Below are 23,354 nucleotides of genomic sequence, written 5' to 3'. Positions count from 1 at the left end.
GAATGCAGCGGTGAATGACCGACTGTTCATCCTGAGTGGTCACTTGTGTTTATGTATAATCCTGCTGGCAAAAAAACCCCCCAAAAAAACCACCAGTTACAAGCAGATTTCAAATAAAGACTGCAGGCTTGTTTTGTTCAAACCTCCAGAAGCGTCAGAGAATGTGAACTATTAAGAAATTAGATTCAGTGTTTGATGGCATGACTTGTCTTTTACCCTTCCATAGAAATGTGTACCTTCAAAGTTTAGATACTAATGACGTTGTGCTGTGGGACAGAACTGTGAGAGCTGCTTATCTGACTCAATATTTCCAGTTGAATTCTTTCAGTGTTCAGAAATGTTTTCTCAAATGAGGGAATAAACAGAATGTCACTTCTGTTTATGTCTTCTGGCATTGTAATTTATCACGAGGTTTGCCTTTTTGCGTGCTTTAACTGAAATCAGCTCTATGAAAAATGCACTCATAGCTGTGGCATTCAAGGAAGCATAAAAGGAAAGAAGTCTGTACAACATAGAGATGAGCAGGAAGTTGAGCTCGGAGGGCAATAAACTCTCGGACAGAGAGCGATAATGTCAACACACTTACCTCCGCAAAGTTATCAGGAATACAAAAAGTAGAGCTTTAAAGTGCTCTGACATTTCAGATGAACAGTGTGGTTACCGTGGGCACACTTAATATAACAATGGCAAAAAAGTCAGAAAGTCAGTCAGTAATGTCTTTTTTTTTCTTCTTTTTTTCCCCCATAAATAGTAGCTAGTGTTTGCTAGCAGGAGATAACAGTGCTATCCATACTGGACAAGCAAAGAGTTTGAACTGCTTAAAGCTACTTCATAGGCTGCTTTGTAGCGGTCAAATTAAACGTTGGCTGCAGGTGCCAAAACAACCTTTTTTTTTCACATTTTAAACGGCCTGTTAAGTCTTTTAAAAGAGCTTTAATATAGCATGTCCGTATACTAGTCAGAACAATACAAATATAACTTCAATCCATAAACATACTTTAAACTGTCACTGTCTTTGTCGTGCCATGTTTGGCCTGGATTTCATCTGTAATGCAATAAAACATGTTTGTGCACTCAAAGAGGTAAAAAAAAAAAAAAACATTGTTCTTAGTCTTTGGAAACTCTAACTAAAGCTTCTGTTTCCTTAAATCCGATTAATCCCTTCAACTCATATGACAAGGACTGAGAGAAGTAAGCCCTTTCCACAGTCTGAACACTGTTTCTTTATTTTTTAAATATTGGTTAATGCAGCTTAAGGTTTATTAGCTTTAGCTGCCTCGCTTACAAGAAAAAGTTAAAAAATAGTCTGTTTTGGGGATTTTTTTAGTGTCCACACTATAAAAACAACTGGACCATATGTTGGTGTCTTGAGCCTACTACAGGCCTTAGTTAAGTCTGTAGAGAAACATTAAACTCCAATCATTAGAAACATGTTGCATAATGCTCATAAAAAGCTGCCTATAGTGTGAACACTGCAGTCACGTTCAGAAACAGAGAAGGGCCTCCGCTAGAGAAATGTTTGCCCGGCGAGGTCACTGGCCTTCTCAGCAGCATGAAACCGACAGGACACTTACCCTTAAAACAAAACACTCTGACCCCAAGTTCCAACCACGCCAAATTCCGTTCAATAAGAGCACGTGAATCACTGCCAAGGTACACAGTGTGTGCTGGTACACCTGAGTGACGAGCTGCAAGAGCTACAACTGCATGTCAAGACACTGCTGTGTCTGCTGCTTTCGTTTAACGTCCCTCCGTTTGTTCGTGCCCAGGATTTACTTCAGTCAAGAATAACACGATTAATCCCAAAAAGAAACACGAGTAGGTAAGTCTCTTTTTTTTTAAGCTTAACGGGCTTTGTTCTAACTTCAGCCACTTCAAAAGATTTCTACAGCTCCTCGAATGTTGACATCTGCTAAAAATAATAAACGCATTCTCAGGTGAAATCCGAACTTAAAAATGATCGCTATAAACAAATGATTCTGCATTTGGACGTCTTAAAAAACGGCTTGTTTGTTGCCTCTCCCAGATGAGCCGACATGCCGAGTGGATCAGTGAGGCTGCAGAGCATTAAAAAGCTGGGACAGGAAAACCACAGCTATGAGTTTTCAGATGAAGGTAAGGTCCAAACGCTTTATTTACAGATACACTTTGGGAAGAAATAGCTCATCCAGAGGTTGTAATGTCATTTAATTTTACTGAATCATCAGCCACAGATAAGAATCAAAGAAATTGAATCTCTATTTTTTTTTCTTGTGTTGCAGAACCAGCAGGCTCCTATATGTGAGTACAGAATCCGTTCTTGTATAAATCACAGGTTCCATTAAAAAAAGGCCTGTTAGATTGGGACGTTTTTATCCTGAGGTGTAGGTGTAGGCTGTTTGCTTAATACTTTAGGGTTTTTAATGTTTAATGCAGCCACTCGTAATAGTCAACATTTCTTTTTAAATTAAAATACAGCCCAAGAGGAAAAGATGACTCCCTGATTTTTTAAAGGAGCAATTCTGGGTTTGGTGTCATGCCCAAGGACACATAGCTGCAGGAGCTGGAGATCGAACCCTTGACCTTCGGGTTAAGAGACACCAACTATACCAACTGAGCCACCGCAGCCTCCCCTTTGTCAGAGTTCCAGGAATTCACATCAGTCACTAGAAAACAAATGATCTCGGTCCTTTGAGTTCATGCTTCAAGTTCAACCATAACCTACGGTGGCCCTTGAAGGTCAACAGCCAAAAACATGCAAAAAAAAAAAAAAAGGTTCAGTTTTGTGTCTGTATTTGGGTTTTAGTTGCTTTATCTGTTCCTGTGTTTTGTTGAGCTTTCTGTGCTTGGTCGTGTTTATTTGTATTTCATTGTGCAGCATATTTAGGACTTTGTCATATAAATAATGTCACTTTAACAAAAAAAAAATTTAAATGGTGTGTTTTTCAACCTTATTTGTTGGGCTCATAGAGAGGGTGTGTTCAGCTTGTGTTCTGTTTCCTCCCGTGCAGGACAACGACAGCTTCCAAGGAGGACGAGAAGTAAGCAGAAGATAAAAACATTATCTGTGGAAGTCTTTCCAATGATCACCTGAAACATAGACTGACCCGTCTTTTTTTTGTAAACAGAGGGAAAGGAAATGCTGAGCTACCAGCAATCAGAGTCGGCTTCTTTCAACTGGTAAAGAACTCCTGCATTATTGTTCTGTTTTTTTGCTATACAACATTGTGTTCTTAGCTCCTCTAACAAGTGTGATCTTTGTGCTTTACCTCCGTCCAGTTCCGCTTTGCCACTTGTAAGGACGTGCTCAAGATGGTGTTCGGCAGCGTGTGTGCCATCCTGCACGGCTCTGCCCAGCCGCTCATGCTGCTGGTGTTCGGCCTGCTCACCGACACCTTCATCGAGTACGACATCGAGCTGAACGAGCTGAGGGACGACAGGAAGGAGTGCGTGAACAACACGATCCAGTGGAAGAGGAACTACACTGAAGTGTTGGACCAGACGCCGTCGCAGAACCAGTCGGGCTGGGGCCTCATGAACAACGCAACATGGGAGATGCTTGTGCCTCTAAAGCCCAGGGCGTGTGGGTAAGTGAGCAGTGAGAACACGCGAGGTTGATCCCTGTTGGGCTGTCTTCTTACTGTCTTTGTGTTTTCTTTTAGGATTCTCGACATTGAATATGAAATGACCCAGTTCGCCTTCTATTATGTTGGAATTGGAGCAGCTGTGTTCTTGCTGGGATACTTCCAGGTTTTTTTTTTGTTTTTGTTCATACAAAGCCGTTCATCTAAAATGACATCAGCCTGTGTCATTGTTGCACCTTCCTAAAAAATTAAGCCAATAAGGTTACTGTGATGAAATGCAGAATTTCTGTACTTAAAGACTCTTTAGGCTCATATCCTTATTCAAGGACACATCCGTTTCTAATTTAGACCCCTGTGACATCACTAAGACATCACCAGGGTCCTTTTCTTAGCTTGTCTTAAATCCGCCAGAAATGTGTACTGTCCCTTTAAGTCTTATATTTATTTCTAAGAAAAAGCTCATTTGAGTTTTAACCTCCAATTTAAATTTCACAGATCTCCCTGTGGGTGACAGCGGCTGCCAAGCAGATCCAGCTCATCAGGAGGATGTACTTCAGTAAAGTGATGAGGATGGAGATCGGCTGGTTCGACTGCACCTCAGTCGGAGAGCTCAACACTCGCATGTCAGAGTGAGTGGACAAAGACGACGTCGTTTCCACCTGCCCGAGTCGTTTGGTTCGATATATATGCATGGACGTTCAAGCGGTCGTGTCTGTGTTACAGTGACATCAACAAGATCAATGACGCCATCGCCGATCAAGTCTCCATTTTCCTGCAGCGTTTCACCACCTTTGTGTGCGGTTTCTGCATTGGATTTGTGAAAGGATGGAAGCTGACGCTCGTCATTGTGGCAGCAAGTCCACTGATCGGCATTGGAGCCGGTCTCATGGCTCTGGTGAGACTTGAATCGATTCCTCTTGACTTGTTGATTGCTCTCGACTTGACTTGAATTGACACTGACATGTTCTTGACCCATCTCGTTGACCTGACGCTCTGACTCGAATTGACATTTTTACCTTATTCAAGAGCAACCCACACGTTTAAATTATCATAATCTACTTTGACCCCATCCCCCATTTTTTTTCTCTTCCCTCGACTTAACCCGTCGCTCGACTTGACCCTACATGGACCACCTTAATCTTAGCTGACTGATCTTCCCCTCTCCGTCATCTTTGCTTCCCTCTGTTCTTTTCATAGTTCGTGGCTAAGCTAACAGGGTTGGAGCTGCAGGCGTACGCCAAAGCTGGAGCCGTAGCTGACGAGGTTCTCTCCTCCATCAGGACTGTGTCTGCTTTTGGTGGAGAGTTAAAAGAAGTGCAGAGGTAAAATGTGCGCTTCTGATAGCGGCACTCTTTCTCGTACCAAGACAGCTGAGATGAATTCCATTACTTTGTATTTGCAGGTATGACAGGAACTTGATTTCTGCACAGCGCTGGGGCATCAGGAAGGGTCTGATTATGGGCTTTTTCACTGGTTATATGTGGTTGATCATCTTTCTGTGCTATGGTCTGGCTTTCTGGTACGGCTCCGGTCTGGTGGTGGACACTGAAGAGTACACACCAGGAACTCTTCTGCAGGTATCACAATCACCACTATGACAAGATGTGCTGTCATGAATTCACAGATGGACATGGTTTTGGTAACAGAGTAATAAACTCACCTTTTCGTCGCAGGTGTTTTTCGGCGTCCTGATAGCAGCTATGAATTTAGGTCAGGCCTCCCCTTGTCTGGAGGCGTTCGCTGCAGGCCGAGGAGCCGCTACCATCATCTTTGAGACTATTGAAAGAGTGAGAATGCTTCATGTTTGTCATTTTTCAAGTTTCTGATCCTTACAAGGCGATGCATCATCACAGGAAGCCATTACCTCACACTGACAAGTCTCATTTTTCAAATGCATCACTTTTAGGAGCCGGAGATTGATTGTTTATCTGAGGCGGGATATAAGCTCGACAGGGTCAAAGGAGATATTGAGTTCCACAATGTGAGCTTCTACTACCCTTCCAGACCTGAAGTCAAGGTACTAATGAGCTCATCATGTGATATCCAATCTATCTGAAGTTTACCTTTTCCGAAAAAAGTCATGTGACTTCTCCTCAGATCCTGGACCAGCTCAGTGTTGCAGTGAAGTCAGGAGAGACCACGGCCTTTGTGGGTCCGAGTGGAGCTGGAAAGAGTACTGCTGTTCAGCTCATCCAACGCTTCTACGACCCTAAAGAGGGAATGGTACGTTTGACAGCTCTGACGATCAGATCACAAATCAGTTTAACCTGAAAGCAACAGTTGAGCCTTGCACACAGGGATTTTTTTTTATTTATCGGGCATTAAAACACACCGTTTCAGTAGGTTTGATGTCACCAACATGAACTAACCATGATTTCAGTCTGAACAACAACCTCTGGTGTTGAAAAATTAAACCAACGTGCAAGAGCAAAACTCCTGTAGTTCCCTAAGTGTCCACTTGAGGCTGACTCTTAGAACCAAACAAATCTCCATTATGTCCCCTGTTAAGATTTTTACACCAGAAATGAACATTTTTATCATGGACAACAAGTAGTTTAGGTCTCAGTGGTTAACTTCTTTTTTGGGTTAAAATCTTGACGTACCTGAAACTTTCCACAGGCCATACCACAGTTACTCTTCCTCAGCTTCTTTCTCATGGTCTAAGTTTTATGTGTTTTTCCTTTTAATGGTAGAGTAGGTGTCAGACAGGGTCAGCGGTTTGTTTACCAGCACTGCCTGTCGACACGACGGCGCTTCCTCGAACCCCAAGATGCTCCCGAAGGAACGCCCACGGTGTTCGTCTGTGTGAAATAGCCGATAAGTGGCCTTGCACGGATCTACATTTAAAGTGCTTGTGTGTGTGTGAAAGGGTCAGTGCGGTTGTGGGAGTTCATTATCATTTAGTTCAGCTCCGCACACTGACATGGATTGATTCCAATATATTCCGTGCACTTCTTTCTTTGATGTCTTTTCTCTTAACTCCTGAGATCTTTGAGTTCCTCTCAGACTCTCCGTATCTGCCACCTCCTTCCTTTTTAAACATCATTCTAGGCTTTTTAAAAATAACCATCCCCTAAGGGTCAGAGAAGCACATGATAATCTTTTTCATTATTCAGGCAATGGGTCCTAACAGCCTCATTTATCTCTTTTTACTGGAATTACAGCTTTTTGCACCCCTTCGTTTCTCACTGCTTTCAGCTTCAAGAGCAGGAAATATTCTCTAAAGGTTACACACGAGGCTATCAGCCTTCCCATTTGAAAGTAGCGTTGTTACAGGTAATAATATAAAAGCAGCAGGGCGCTTTAATAGCATCATCCATCAATTCAAAGCTGCTCTCTGTGCCCTCCATCTCAGGTGACCCTGGATGGTCATGACATCCGAGGGCTGAACATCCAATGGCTGCGCTCGCTGATCGGCATAGTGGAGCAGGAGCCGGTGCTGTTCGCCACCACCATCGCGGAGAATATTCGCTACGGGCGACCTGGCGTCTCCATGGAGGACATCATCGCTGCTGCGAAGGAGGCCAACGCCTACAACTTCATCATGGACCTGCCGCAGGTGAAAACATGGAGGACGTCCACTTTCAGTGGATGGCAATTCTAAGTGGTTTTCATGAATAGGCGAAAGAAGCATTTTTGATCATTTTTTAAATCCTGCAGAAATTCGACACCTTGGTGGGGGAGGGCGGAGGTCAGATGAGCGGAGGGCAGAAGCAGCGTATCGCCATCGCTCGGGCGCTTGTCAGGAATCCTCGTATCCTGCTGCTGGACATGGCGACCTCTGCCCTCGACAACGAGAGCGAGGCTGTAGTGCAAGAAGCTTTAGATAAAGTGAGTGAAACCGGTCTGTGAGCTGAAATAGCTGCTTTTTTTCATCCCAGGTTTGGAATGTTTGTGGTTTAAATGTGACGCCTGGAGGCAAAGAGCTGAGACGAAGAAAAAAAAAAACCCTGAAGCCTTTTTTTACCACATGAAGAAAGCAATTTGCAGCAATTTCCCTTTTTTTTTTTTACCCAAGAGAGCAAAACCTCAGACTAATCTCAGAGAAGAAAGAAACGCCAACAAAGAGAGACAAATGTGAACTCAAACTACATCTACTGAATGATCCTAACTTGAAGGTCAAGGCTAAAGCAAATAATGCTGAGTGATTAATACAGAGCACATACATTATAACAAATCTATTTTAATTTATTGGATATTCATTTTTGGGTGATTGAGGTCTTCATAGTAGAGTTTTTTTTAAGTCAATTAAATCCTATAAATTAGTAATTTATTAAGATATTACATTTCATCAGGTCCCGCTTGGGAAAGGTGTACCACCTTAAGTGTGATTTTGTCGTAGGTCCGTCTGGGTCGCACCACCATCTCCATCGCTCATCGTCTGTCCACCATAAAAAACGCCGACGTGATCGTGGGCTTCGAGCACGGCCGCGCCGTGGAGCGGGGCAAGCACAACGAGCTGCTGGAGAGGAAGGGGGTCTACTTCACTCTGGTCACGCTGCAGAGCCAAGGCGACAAGGCTCTGAACGAGAAGGCTCGGCAGAGTAGGTTTCCAGATGTGCGAGACAACATCTGCATGATCTACCAGCATTAATGCACTCGAACCACCTAAGCCTTTTCTTGGATCTCTTCCATCAGTGGCTAACAAGGAGGAAGAGTCAGAGAAGCTGAATCTATCCAGAGCAGGCAGTTACCGTGCCAGTTTGAGGTATTACATAAACACACTCAACCCCCTCCTGCCCTTTATCACTTTCTCATTTGCTTACTTGTATAATATCCATTTACTTGGTCCTGACTGTGCATCTAAACAGGATTATTACTGTCGTCAATTTTAGGCTGAAATTGAGCAGCGTCACTGCAAAAACTGGAACAATCATTTACCTAATTACCCTTTTACATTGAAAAGAATGTTTAGCTGACACTATCGTCTAGAAGCACTTACAGATGAGTCCACAGCAGAGGAGGCTTGAGCTCCTCTATGTGCACCATGAACAAGCAGCCAGTAATTAGAGGAAGAAGAAGAAAAAGAAGAAGAAGAGCAGAGGAAGTGTCAACACAGTCGAGTGGACGCAATATATTCATGTGCAGGAAGAGATAATAGCATTTCCCAAACATAAATAAATAAATAAATAAATCCTCAATCTAACCAGAAAAACGTTTCTTTTTTTTTTTTCCTTTACAGAGCTTCAATCCGTCAAAGGTCCCGATCTCAACTCTCAAATCTGATCCCAGAAGCCTCTGTTGGTATTGCTGGAGAGCTGGGCCCCCGTGCCTACTCCATGTCCCAGGCAGACAAATCCAAGGTGTGTGTGTGTGTGTGTGTGTGTGTGTGTGTGTGTGTGTGTGTGTGTGTGTGTGTGTGTGTGTGTGTGTGTGTGTGTGCAGCAGCATTTCATCTTTCATGTATGGGCGGTTGAAGCAGGTCACCACGAGTTTTTCCTTGCGTGACGTGATGTGTTTTTGAATTTTTATTTTTTTATTTTTTTTTAAGAGTGCCTTAGAGGAGGAGGAGGAGGAACTTGTAGAGCCAGCTCCGGTTGCCAGGATCCTGAAGTACAACATACCTGAGTGGCCCTACATGCTCTTCGGATCCTTAGGGGCGGCCGTCAATGGAGGCGTCAACCCCGTCTACTCGCTGTTGTTCAGTCAGATCTTGGCGGTGAGGAAGTTGTGAACGGATTTTTCTGAAACACACAAAACAAACTGAAGCCAGAAATGAATGCATAGAATTCAAACACCAGCGTTTTGCCTTTTTTTCTTTCTTTTTTTCATAAGCTCCCCCCTGTTTTAGACTTAACTGTAGCGGAGACAGATCGACTTCGACCTGCAGTCTTAGTGATGTGCTTAAACACTGGTGTTCCCAGGCCTTCACAATGAATACATATCTGCCAGTATGGATCATTAACACCATTTCTAGTTACACAATCTTGCTTGTTTATAATATTTTGTATTTATATCTTTTAGATATTGGGGCTTTAAACTAATTAAATAATCCATCTTACTCTTAAAACGATGGTCTTCAGTGCAGGCCTAAACAATAGAGTATTGATGCATCTATACAGTATGTATAAATGGGCATGTTTGTGTGCCTGCAGACATTCTCAGTAACAGATCCTGTGGTTCAGAGGAAGGAGATTGATGGTATCTGCCTGTTCTTTGTCATGGTTGGCGTGGTCTCTTTCTTCACTCAGATGCTGCAGGTAGAGTATCACTCTGCTTTAGGAAGACTGATTGCTTTAGTGCTTTTGCTCTTCATCCCCTGCTTGTGTTCAAGGTGAGGGGAAACTTTCACTTTTCCTCTGCGTCCTATATCCCGCAGAGCTGCTGTGAAATCATTCATCCATTGGCTCTGAGCCCCCCCCCCCTCTCCCCTCCCCAACTGATGATAGACACGTTTTTTTCTCCTGTTATTTCTGTATTACATTATGTTTAAGATCACTGCTGTGGTGTTTGGGATGAAATTAAGATACATCCTGTGTGTCTCCAGGGTTATGCTTTCTCCAAGTCTGGAGAGCTCCTCACCCGCAGGTTACGGCGGCTCGGCTTCCACGCCATGCTGGGCCAAGAGATTGGCTGGTTTGACGACCACAGGAACAGCCCGGGAGCTCTGACCACGCGCCTGGCCACCGACGCCTCCCAAGTTCAAGGAGTAAGTTCGCAGCCTTGGTCTAAAGAGATTTTTTTTTCTTTTCAAAATCCACAGAGGACACAGCTTCAAGATCTTTTTTTTTTTAATCCCTACTTTTCTTCCCATAAGGCAACCGGCTCGCAGATCGGCATGATCGTCAACTCTCTGACCAACATCGGCGTGGCTGTCATCATGTCCTTCTACTTCAGCTGGAAGCTAACGCTGCTTATCCTGTGCTTCCTGCCGTTCATCGCTCTGTCAGGTGGCTTTCAGGCTAAGATGCTAACAGGGTTCGCCAAGGAGGACAAGATCGCCATGGAGGCTGCAGGACAGGTCAGACAGTGTCTGTTTTAGGCTCCAAGCCCCTCATCAGTGAAGAAAAGCTTCACAGCCCCATCTCAGCTCTCGCCACAGTAGCATTTTATTAGCTGCTCTGATACTTTGGCAAGATAGGAAGGCAGCTAACAAGGTCAGACTCGATTCTCGCCGGGGCCTCCCATGCTTCAAATGCACTTACAGCACTGAAGCACACAGTGGAGAAAAAAAAAAACCTCCAGCCATGGCAGGAAAGTTTAAAATCAAAGAAAAAGTATTTAAAAGTCAATTTACTGTGAACTTCCTTTACGCTGTCTTAATTATCCCTATGCAGTAAACCCCACCCATCCAAATAGAGTGGATTAGATGAAAGTTTAATGATCCCTTTGGGGGGGAATTGGCTTACTGCGGCAGCCTAAAATGGGATATAGATAAGAACAGAGCAAATGCTTTATCTTTAACTTACTCTCCTCCACACTTAAGAAAAACAGCAAGATTAGGAGCAGCTTTTGCTTGTTTTGTTTTTTCACTGTTTGAATTTCAACTTCCTCTGCAGATTTCTGGCGAGGCGCTGAACAACATCCGCACCATCGCCGGCCTGGGGAAGGAGAGGAATTTTGTGGAAAAGTTCGAAGCCCAGCTCGAGGCTCCGTACAGAGCGGCGCTGAAGAAGGCGAACGTGTACGGAGCGTGCTACGGTTTCGCTCAGTGTGTCGTCTTCCTGACAAACTCCGCCTCCTACAGGTTCGGAGGTTATCTGGTGCGGCAGGAGGGGCTTCATTTCAGCTTGGTTTTCAGGTGAGAGGAGGGGTGAGAAGCTCAAAAGCCGTTATTGATGCATCTTATTTGATAAACCATTGTACATCATTTACAGTTAAACAGATGTTAATGTAGGCATTCAGCCCCTTGCAGTGTATTAAACCCAAAGAAATGTTGAGCCAAATTTTGACACAAAAATGTTGCATTCCCAGAATACAACCTGTTTTAAAAGATTCATTTCTGCACCTCCTTGGAAAATGATTCATTTTCCTTCCCTCTGATTATTGCATGTGAGCATCTCATACTGCGTTTAAAACAGAGGAGATTGAGCCCCACATTAATATGGCACATTCTGTGCTTTTCATCGCTCTTTACTGCCGCTCACTCTGAATTTAACTCCAGTCCACAAGGCTTTCTTGCAGTCTAAATTTAGATGTTTTTTTTTTTTTTTTGCTTTTTCAAATCTGGCTGAGCGCAACCTTTCAAGTTATTAAAATCCAATTAGATTTGCAAACCTTTTATCATCTCTCATGCAGCTCAAGGCCTTCTCACACTTTCTACTGTCAATAGGGCTGTAAAGGCAGACATGTTGTTTTACTTTAACAAGGTGAATGCATTGAAAGAAGAACAGCAGGGGACACTCGGTTAGCATTAGCTCAAGGACGGTTAATTTTGACCGTTTTGATGCTTTTCTTGTAAATATCGTGGTATGTGTGAATCATTTGAAGAACTATGAAAATGACTGCAGAGAGGAAACAAGTTCACACCTGCAGCTAAAAGTCTGAGCATCAATAATATCAAAAACATGGACAAACAGTCAAATTATCCTTGTCCTGGGATTAAAAAAAAAAAAAAAGGCTGCAAGTGGAGGCACAAAGGGATTGATTGAGTTGATTACATTACATGTGTTTCTCTTGCAGGGTGATCTCAGCCATCGTCACCAGCGGCACGGCCTTGGGCAGAGCCTCCTCTTACACACCCGACTACGCCAAAGCCAAGATCTCAGCTGCACGCTTCTTCCAGCTGCTGGACCGTGTGCCTCAGATCAGCGTCTACAGCGATAAGGGAGATAAATGGGTATGAGAGCATATGTTCGGCTACGTGTTGTGTGCCCGGCAGCCGTAGTGCACGCAGAGTTAGAAAAAAAATGAGCTCTGCCTGCGTTATAAATTCTGAGGGGAATCCAGATGAAAATTCTGATATGCTATTCCTTTATTGCTTTGCTCATTTAATTTAGATCAGTCATAACAGAGAGGTAGATGTCAAGGACCGACTATACTTTCATGTAAAATACCAGGCTTTTAAAAATACATGAATGTTCTCATGGACATGCCATCATTTAATAAAGCTGCTACTTGTTTGACTCGTCTGCCTGAATGGAAAGGAGACGGCATTGTAACAAACAACAACACAGATTTATTAAACTATTGTTCCCCCCCTCGCTGTGTTTTCAGGAAAACTTCCAGGGGAACATCGAGTTCATCGACTGTAATTTCACGTACCCCACCAGGCCAGACATCCAGGTCCTGAACGGGCTGAACGTGTCGGTGAAGCCCGGCCAGACGCTGGCCTTCGTGGGCAGCAGCGGCTGTGGGAAGAGCACCAGCGTGCAGCTGCTGGAGAGGTTTTATGATCCGGACCAGGGCAGAGTGGTGAGTAAGACCGACGAGCACTTTGAGTTCAAAGTGTGCTAATCTGGACGGTGAAGGATTCGTTTTGCGTTGGGTGGTGGAGACCAAAAACAGAGCTAAAGGAAGGATTTGACTTTCTAGCGTGCATCTGATGCTCTCAGTGTTCATAGATAAATGCTGCATGTGTCAGTAGGGTGTTTACAACTTGTTTCAGAAAAAGCACCAAAAAAACCCCAACATATCAACTGTTTCAGGTGGAATAATTTTGCATGAATCTGGTGAATTCTTCGCTTACTTCAGCACTAACAAATGAGAGATCCGACAGTCCAAGCAGGTAACATTACACCGTCAGAGCAGACGCTGACCTTTATCCAAATGTCAGACATCTCATTCTAGAGATTACCTCATAGTCGGCTTTCTACTTGGACTCCCACGAGCCTCGGCTGTAGCTCAAGTGTCATCGCACAAAGTAAAATCTGTACTTTGTCAAAGTCAAATAATAATAATAGCCGATCGTCAGTGTGCTCTTTGATTGAAGTATTTCTGACTCTCACATCACCTCAGTTCATTTATCAATCCGACGGTTCTGCTGACTTTGTGCTTTCTTTTAAAGAAGGGCCACTCTGTCCAGGATGGAGGTTTGTCTTTGAGCCAAAAAGGATCTCTGCCAAGATTCAAACAGCCTTAATTGAGTTGGAAGTGGTTTGGTCCTGATTCTCCGTCCGAGATTTAAAAAAGGACACAATCACCTCTGCGTGGTCAGGAGGAAATTACAGCAGAGATGGCGTTATGATAGCTCATTAAGCGGATTTTATTTCCAGCCTTTGATTATGATATCGCTTTCTCCTAATGGGAAAATCAATTGTTTCCCGCAGCTGATTGATGGCCACGACACGACTCGCGTCAACGTGCCCTTCCTGCGCGCCAAGATCGGCATCGTGTCCCAGGAGCCCATCCTGTTCGACTGCAGCATCGCCGACAACATCAAGTACGGGGACAACATGCGGGACATCGGCATTAATGAGGTCATATCGGCCGCCAAGAAGGCCCAACTCCACGACTTTGTGATGTCACTACCCGAGGTACTGTGCGTGTTTCGTGTGCAGCGTGTTTGGAAAAATCAGGTGCCTGTGTTGGAAAAGCAGCACGATGCGAGTCTGAGAGGATAAACAAATGTTAAAAAGGCAGCATGCAAACACAGACGCTCAGATCATAAACAGAACAACACACACACACACACACATATACGCACACACAGGAACAGGTGTGCATTAAACAAGTGAGTGTGCAGCGTCACACGTGTGTTATCCCACCACTAGGTGTCCTCAGTCAGTCAACAATAACAGAATGAACAGTCAGAGGGCAGCTTTGATTTAGTCGATATAAAATAGTGAATTCATCTAAATTTACTGAGCAAGAGTGGCTAGAAGTTGTAGTGCTAATTTTTGGTGCAATAATGGGGAGTCTTTTAAAATAAAGAGCTAAGGGAAGAGTCTGAAGTGAGGACAGATGGAGACAGATGTGTCCTTGTGACATTTTGTTTCTAAGGACACCAAGGACTCATTCTACAATATGCGGCAAAGATTTACAAATCTGTTCTTCAAATGTCTTCAACACTTTGTCCTCGTTCCTTTGAGCTAGCTTGCGCTGGTTGTTCATAATAAGGAAAGGTTAACACCACTCTAATGTCCATATAAGGGCATCAGACACCAGGGCTGTGTGCACCTGCAGTCACCATAAAAGCGTTGAAACAGAAGAAGTGAAGTGAAAACAAGTTTGAGCTCAAATCTGAGATGGGAAAAATATCTCATTATCAGTTTGATTCAGTTGCTTCTCAACGCCGTTGCTATCAAACTTTTTTTGTTTCAAGCTTTAAAGGAAGCCTGTTGCTGATGTCTGCTCTGTCACTGACTCACATTTCTCCCCGCCTCAGAAATACGACACAAACGTCGGCGCCCAGGGTTCTCAGCTGTCCCGAGGCCAGAAGCAGCGCATCGCCATCGCCCGAGCGATCATACGCGACCCCAAGATCCTCCTCCTGGACGAGGCCACCTCCGCCCTGGACACGGAGAGCGAGAAGGTACGCCTCACGTCCCTCTGATCAGCGTCCTCATCGCCCTCCACATCTTCTCCACCGTGCAGCTGCTTGATATTCGCCGGGCGCGGAGTTCAGCCCGAGCAGGCAGTTAATTATTATTATCATTAACGTCATTATCATTCATCATGTCTGTTATTATCAGCAGAGCTCACAGTTCATTGCAGGCATCCAGTAGAGCCTCTTAGAGCTGAATCTGGTCTGTAGTTGAGATGTGCGAGCCACGCTGAGGAGCAGAGAGGCCTCCGCCGCGCTCATCCACTGGAGCGTTCTAATGATAGTAATCAACGTGTGATTGTCAAATTGCTATAATTGTGAGGCTCGCGTGGGAGAACTGATGAAGCATCCCGCCTGTGTACGTATGCATGTGTGTGTGTGTGTGCGCTTTATGTTGGGGTTTTTTTTTTCCTCCCCGCAACAGACGGTTCAAGAGGCCCTGGACAAAGCCAGAGAGGGTCGCACCTGCATCGTCATCGCCCACCGACTCTCCACCATCCAGAACTCGGACATCATCGCCGTCATGTCCAGGGGTTTCCTGATGGAGAAGGGAACACACGACCAGCTCATGGCCCTGAAGGGAGCTTACTACAAGCTGGTTACCACGGGAGCGCCGATCAGCTAACTGCTCAGGGAAATAAGCCGGCTATCAGGAAGGCAGTCATGGGAAACAAAGGATCAGTGCAGTTGTGATAGAGAGCAGAGGTGGAAGAACAACATACTTTAAAGTACAGAGTAATGTTACGGGAGAGTTACAGTATTTATTTTGGTGTCACAGTCGAGGCCACGCGCTAATTTGGGGGGATTTTTCATTTTATTTTTTATTATGTTTGTTTAGTGCAGACTACAGAGGCAGACCAGTAATTCATGAGGTATCACTCAACCTGACTATTATTCATACACAGCAGGTCCAGCGCACTTACAGGCTCATTCTCCACAGACTTGACTTACCGCTCGCCTGTGCTGTCTTGGTGTAAATATAGAAAATCGACTCTTTATTATTGAAGTGATGTGAATTATACATAAAGATAATTCTGTTTTTTTTTTTTTACTGAGTGGATTATGTTCTTTAAGCTCTGGTCAACATTTCTAGAAATAATCCTTTTTACCTTCTCAATGGCTATACAAGAAGAATGACGACGCCTTCATGGCTGTAGGCAAAGTATGAAGCTAGCTAGCTTAGCATAAAGATGCAGAAAACATGGGGCTGTGAAAGAGGTTAAAGAGAAACCAAATTATTTTAAATAAAACAATTATCTTAGCGCATTATTTTGATGCTTCTGTGTGCAGCTGAAGACGAACTGATGCCGGCTTTTAAATCAGCCTCTAAACAAGAGAGCGGTATCGACCTCCTCGGCTGAATGTTTGCGTTAATGGAAACATTCTTGATTGTCAAACTATTCCTCGTAACACTTTTATTACACAGGATTGTTCCTTTAAAAGATGTCACTGGTGTATAGATTTGCTTCATTAATCGTTTTCGCCTTCCCAAATCCTGAATATGTATGACTGTAATTTTCTATGTATACTTTTATTTTTTATGCATTGTGTGAGGTTTTAATAAAACTTTTCAAAGTGTTTTTTGTTTATGTCATTCAAACAAAAAATCCACCTTTGTTCATAGCTATCTGGTTACGCTCTCTTCAACCAGTTTTTGGTTGTTTAGTTTGTAAGCATTTTATTTTAGCAGTTTATACTTCTCACTACTCCTTTTTGGACATGTCAAATTTAAAAAATATATATATTGTTCATTATTTTCTTATTATTTTGTTGTTGTTTTCACATGTTCGAAATAAAACAATACATAAATAAATTAATAAACATTAGTTTGGGGGCTGCTGTAATAGCTTTACTCATTTGAAGTTCAAAAATAGTTTTTATTCCATTCCTTATAAATATCCTCGACTGCCTTTTGTCAGTTTTGGGCCTCCGTCGCTGCACCTCTAAATGACTCCAGCTTTCAGCTGCATTACCACTTAATGACAAAATAACTTAATGGAAAAACAAGAGCACTGAAAATGGACACTGTGATGGATTACAAATGTCGTGTGAGAAAAAAAACAAAACATGCTGCCTGGTTGTAGAAACATGAAAATAAATGTATTAAAAACACTGAAAGATGCATATTCACTGGTGTATAACTGTGCATGAGGTCTTTACTTGTCTAGCTGTCAGTCACTTTTTCAAAATAACAAAATGCTACGCTTGTAGTAACACTGATGTGTGCCGTCAGTCATACTCAGTACACGCGCTGCACAGCTCAACAGCATTAGCACCTGCTGCTCTAAAAGGCTCTCACTGAGGCACATGTGGGGATAATGCAGAGCGAGCTTCCTGCTACGTGAAGATAATGCTGGATGGCAGCATTTCAGGGCTAAGCCGTTTATGGCACAGAGCTTCAATCGGCCTCTCTTGTTGCTTTTTCACTTACATAAACCAAATCACGAAGCCGTTTCGTAGCATAACACAGCGACTTAAGAAGTCGGTGACTGAATGAATTGAATGAACACGTCTATTTAATCCGACCCGGCCACCTGATTTGTCATTTGGGCTCACGGGTGTTGATGCTGCTGCTCGTGACAGCCGCACCTTGAAGAGTTCGGATGTCACAGACACTCCATCAGTTTGTGCTAATATGCGATCACACCACACTGACCTCTGGGAAATAGAGTCTTTAATCACAACATCTCCAAACTCACACTCCAGTTGAATTAGCATTCCTCGGACGCGATCTAATCTCGCAGGCTCTCCTTTGCCAATTCATTCAGTGAGAGGACGCTGTTTGACATTGTGCCACGTAATGTCAATGCGATTCTGATTGATGGAAAGAGGCGCCGCGGGCAGACTGATGTGTCTCTGCTGGGTGGGAGTGTGACAAACTAGCTGCCCTGTGAGTGCTCTGTAAGATCTCGGTATGTGCACACAAACGAGGCGACACAGTGAAATAAATATCCCAGACGTAGCCGGGCTGAATAGAAATATACTAACAGACAACTCAAAACCTACTGTCTGGAGCTGCACGAATCACTGCTGTGGGCGGAGCCAGGCAAGCTGCACCAGCACACTGTGGAGAAATGGTCTTTAATTTTTCTATTGAAAACTATAGAGGTTTTCAGTTCAATAAGAATATTGATTGTTGAGTCATGAAAGACACTTTAAAAACACTTCGTTGTGCAAGTGCATCCACATGTACAACACCTTAAATTACATTTCACCTCACTTCCCATGAGGATAATTTGTTGTTTTTTTCCTGTCTTTCTGCTCTTGACTCACCAAGTGCGTGCCAGACAGTGGGTCTCTGAAGGATTTAAAGCGCTGACAGTCAAGAAGCCATTACAGCTCACTGAGGGGACGGCCGGCAAATTGGTTGGCTCGCAGGAGCTCTAAATAAGATGGAGGAGACTCTTGTTTTTTCGCCTTGTCAATAGCTGGCCTGAGGGCGAGGCCGTCTTGAGTCAGAATTATCAAGTAGTAGAGACTCAGGAGAAGAAGAGAGATGAAATTAAAATGAGTCTTGGCTTCAGGTTAGTGCGGGAGAATAAAGAGAAAGTTCCATGTTTAATGTAAGGAAGCAGCTGGAGGTTCTTTTCCAGCTGTGTGTGAGTGGAGGTTCGGGTTCAAACGCACCTAAAAGGTTTTCTTCAGAAGAGGGAAAATAGAAGAAACGTAATTGCGGAATTACATTCTTGCCCTTTAAAATCGACACAGAAAAGCAGCGCGACGATGGAAAGACAGAGAATTTAACACCGACGCACACGATAACAAACCTACTCTGTGGTGGATTTGCTTTCTGCATTATTCCCTCATAGATCTCACATCAGGTTACGCCTTTTCTGCCTCGACGGGATTGGAGTCTTTTGGCTTTAACGCAAGCAGGCAGGAGGAAAATGAAAAGTGCCGAGGTCTTTTCATCTGTCGGGCTCTAAACACGGACAGTCCCATAAAATTGGTCATTGTAAAATAAATCCATACTTGAAGATCATTAACCCACAGGGAAGTGAAATAGTAGCGACGATATAACACCAGCCTAATTTCATCATTACCGATGACGGTCATAACCATTAAAGCTTTTCATTATCATAATCATTATTGCAGCACCAATAACACAGAGAGGCAGTGACCACAGGGACAGCAAGGGGCTGGATGAGAGGCGGATCCTGCAATGTTCTTTTTAATTTATTGACACTGGAGTGGAGAGGTTTAGTCAATGAAGCGACACGTATCAGGGAGCGAATGTGGAACTCACGATCGCTTGTAACTGTGCGTATTTGAAGAATGTCAGAAGGGTGGTAACTCCCAAGAAGCCAACGAGACACATTTCAGAAAGTAAGTATGTCTGCAGCATTTCCACGCCTGGCGGTTGGAGACAGCTGTTGAATCCAGTTAGCGAACGTGACTCATGGAGCTCAAAGTCAGAGCTGTGCCGCGACGAGGAGAAGCACCGCTCAAAACTACACAGGCTTAAAGAAAGGAATGGGTCCCAGCCCATCAATACCCTGCACAGACTAACAGTGCACAAGTCCCTGCTCACATCATTAAGCCTGCATATAAAAGTCATGTTGGCGTGAATGAAGCTCCCGCTGTTTAGCTGCTGCACAAGAAGGGAGAGCCGAGCAGCTCTCAGATTAGCGACGTAAAAACGAACCTGAAATGTAGCATCCAGATTTGCTCAGTGTTTTTTTTTTTTTGGTTTCTGCAAGATACGACGACGTCTTCACCCCGTCTTTTACCCTGACAGATTCACAATCCAGCCTGAGAAACTTTTGCATCATAGCAGGACAAACTGTAAACACTGAAGCAATTTAAGTGCCTTACTTCCAAATGTATTCACATGTTTCTGTGCAGACTATCCACTGCATTATTCAAATCAATAGTTCTGACCTGATCACTGGAGGCTAATTGCTAGTTTTGCACTTCCTGTTATTATGCATCCCTTTTTTTTTTTGTAGTCCAAGTTACGACATTGAATTATTTTGCACTGTTGGGCTGCAAAATAAGGAATCCACATTCGATCTGCTTGATTGGCCGACCTGGTTCCTCACTGAAGCGAAGCTGATTCTGAGTTCGATGGATGCACCAGGCTTTTGTCAGAACTTTCACACAGAAACACGTGCCTTCCATCATGGGGACGTTGAGGGAAACGTCCCACGTGCGTCGACACCACGGCACCTTCAAAACAGCCTGAACGTGAACGGACGACATTGTCAACATCAAGGACATCCTTGCCGAGGACGATCACATGGCTCCGCTCGTTCAGATTTTCTATTCAAAGATAAGGCCTAACATTCACTTTGCACCTCCAAGGTGACCTCTCAGACGTCCTGCATTGTGAGACGGAGAGAGAATGGGCTGTTCTGCACGTGGCACGAAGCAGCGGAACACACCACTGAAAAGACTTTACGCCTCTATTAAACGCAGAACTCAATTTCCTCTTTATCTCCACTGCTACATTTTCTGAAACGGTGAATACGCCTGATAAAAATCACAATTATAAAAAGCAAGACATAAATTATAAATTATAGCCTGTGAGTATTGTTACGTTGGTAGCGTGGAGGGCTGGCCCCGGGTAAGCCTATCTATTACTGAGGCATTTAAGTGGTAATTAGAGTTTCTGCAGGCAAGTTGCGGAGGCTTTTTATGAGGCAGTGCGAGCAGCTCGGCTTGCATTAAACGTGGACCTTTATCACCCTGAATTCAACGTGTCTAAAAAACAGAATTGTGTCTTTAAATGACTGTTGCGACTATTTAAAATGGGTTTTCTGGTGTGTTTTTTTAAAGAAGATGAAGTGAAGTGAACCTTGCTAATATGCCGTGCAGCATTTATGAAAAAAAGTCTGCATTGATCAGAGTTTGTGTAAAACAGCTCAGTGGGAATGAGCTGCACATCAAACCGAGGATGAAATCCAATCAGGACCCGCATCACATCTGATCCACATTAGTGTGCGCCGCAGCTCCTTGACCTCCCTACATTTCAGTACGAAACCCACCATTCATCTCCTAAATCATCAGGAAAAGCAGGCTGACAAGAGTCAAAGCCAAGATCCAGAGAAGGGACGTTACGAGCTCTCCGGGGTCTCGCTCCTCTGACCCCAGCAGTAAGAAGATGCTCCCACGGGGAGGAATGAAAGTGGGGCGGACCGCCATATTAAAGCACATCAAGGCTTTATGTTCACCGCTGATGCAGCTGCTGCTCCCGTGAACCGCAGCATCCAACCTTCCTGTGACCTCATGTGATTTGTTGAACCTCCAACCCAGCTCTCCTGTTCCATAATAAAAAAGACACCATAAACGCGTCGCTGTCTAAATAGCATGCAGCCTGAGTGCGGATTTATGCAGCCCGAGTGTAAATTCTCCATCAGATACAGTGTCTGAACAGAGCCATTAGCAGGATTAGCAAATAGCTTTTCAGTAAACGAGGCGATGATTGACCTTGCCGTGACACTCGTCTGAACAACCTGCGAGCGCTGCTGATGCTCATGCAGCTCACTGAGTCTTGGCGTGCAACACGACTCTGAAATCCAACTAAGTGAGCTGTGAAAAAGCGACTCAAAAGTGTGACAAAACACAGACATTACGCCGCTACTCGGCCTCAGAAAATGAAACGTGCAATTTGCAGAAATAGCAGCTCTTCGGGAGAAAACAGCAGGGATTTCCGGCAGCTGCCGTTCACCACCTGTGTGTCCATGAATTCTTCTTCTTCTTCTCCGACACAACACTCGATTAAAAATATGACAATAGACGAGTGTAAAGCATAAATCTACCCAGCGGTGAAGGTTCGACGTGACAAAACATGCCCATTGAAACCAACGTTTCTGCTGCGCGCATGAATACAAACTTCTTCTGAGAAAATTGTCCCTCGCATTTATTCCCTTTTTGAAACATCTAATTCCTCAGTTGGAGTCATGAAAACATTTTGAGTCAAAATGTAAACGCCGGGATAAGCTCCACCTCCTCCTGATGCTGCAAAGAACTGAAAACACAGAGGATATTCGACTTCGCTCGTTTCTTAACTGGACAAAATCTTTCCAGAGGGTAAAAAAAAAAAATCTTTAACCTTTTGAAGAGGAATGTAAATATCAATATTATTTGTTTGGCTGCACCAAAAACCAGAGAAAACGTTATCATGAAGCATCATCATGAAGATCACAAGTACGTTTTTTTTACGTTTGCACCGATGAGACTTTCCAGTGCACACTGTAAACTTTCTTGTGAGCATGCAAAAAGTTAGATCCTGCCGTTTTGTTTTGTTTTGTTAACCAGGTCGTTTAATGTGCTCCGTGTGCTCACGCTCTCTTTTCTACTTTAGTTGTGGTTGTCAGGACGATTGCAGAACCTCATTACCTCCCTTTCCCTTCCTGACTCAACACTGTTATTATATGTAAAAAAGAGCTGTGGTGTTAATGCTGACCTTTTGATTCTGCATAACAATTATTATTCCGACAACAAAACGATGCTGTGTTACACTGCGTGCTTGGTTGTGTGTGCTTGTATGTGTTTATGCTGTCGGCAGGCTGTCATTACAGTGATGAGCCTATTTGCGTGAGTAATTAGCACTGACACACGGCGGCCTTTTTTCTCTGTTTAGTCAGGCAGCTGAATGGGAACAACAGATGCTACATTTTGAAAGTGAGCATTGTTGTTTTTTTTTTTTTATTGTTATTGACGTCTAAGGAAAAAGCAACGGTGAGAAACATGTCAAAGCATTGAATTTGACATCATGCTAATGGTTAGCTTCAACTGCTGTTAAGCCTCACCTGGAATGACACCCAACAAGGTAAAATAAATAAATAAAACATCAAGAGAGATGCATGGAAGCTGGATTAAAGCTTTGTTCAATTGCACTCTGAAACAAATCCACAGAGAGTGTAATGATATCAAGCGGCCTGCTAACATGAAAGTCAAAGTCAGGTTTAGTGATTCCACGTCGGTGAGCTGCATCTTCCCTCATCTGATTTGACAGCGTTGTTACAACCCCCTCAGGTGGGACGGCCAGTGGAAAGGCTGATTTGTCATGATTGGATAAGTGTGTGTGTGTGTGTGTGTGTGTGTGTGTGTGTGTGTGTGTGTGTGTGTGTGTTGGAGTTGATAAAGCTCCTGGGTGTTGGAAGAGTTGAGCTGACAGTGACATAATTCACATCTATTGGGGAGAGAAGGGTGCAAGCTTGCTGTGTTAGCAAACGTGTGCGCCCGTGAGCATTTCTGCACCCAAACAACATGTTTGCGCCCACGTGTTCAGACTTACCTTTCAGTTCCAGCCAAGGTTACAGCTAAAATGGTGCTGGGAACAATCCTCTTGGCGAAGCTTCCTGTGTCTTGCGGTTATCTCCCATCAGCCCCTGGGCCGTCACATCCTCCTCTATCGCTCG

At 43.9% G+C, this 23,354-nt stretch overlaps 1 protein-coding gene across 1 annotated transcript; it reads left to right on the top strand.

The window, feature by feature from the left end:
- The first annotated feature begins 1,293 nt into the window (after positions 1-1,293).
- abcb11b (ATP-binding cassette, sub-family B (MDR/TAP), member 11b) lies at positions 1,294-16,566 on the top strand. The gene is made up of 28 exons (XM_079336191.1): positions 1,294-2,115; positions 2,262-2,280; positions 2,991-3,020; positions 3,108-3,159; positions 3,259-3,566; positions 3,642-3,729; positions 4,059-4,192; positions 4,287-4,458; positions 4,761-4,885; positions 4,966-5,140; positions 5,237-5,350; positions 5,470-5,580; positions 5,661-5,786; positions 6,919-7,122; positions 7,224-7,394; positions 7,906-8,107; positions 8,202-8,271; positions 8,746-8,866; positions 9,055-9,222; positions 9,659-9,763; positions 10,051-10,212; positions 10,321-10,524; positions 11,063-11,304; positions 12,186-12,342; positions 12,720-12,917; positions 13,772-13,978; positions 14,830-14,976; positions 15,413-16,566. The coding sequence occupies exons 1-28, from the start codon at positions 2,037-2,039 to the stop codon at positions 15,611-15,613; spliced, it is 4,092 nt and encodes a 1,363-aa protein (XP_079192317.1). The 5' UTR covers positions 1,294-2,036; the 3' UTR covers positions 15,614-16,566.
- The last annotated feature ends 6,788 nt before the right edge of the window (positions 16,567-23,354 follow it).

This window comes from Symphodus melops, assembly GCF_947650265.1.
Source record: "Symphodus melops genome assembly, chromosome: 23".
Lineage (NCBI taxonomy): Eukaryota > Metazoa > Chordata > Actinopteri > Labriformes > Labridae > Symphodus > Symphodus melops.
This window is presented reverse-complemented; position numbering and strand designations above follow the sequence as displayed.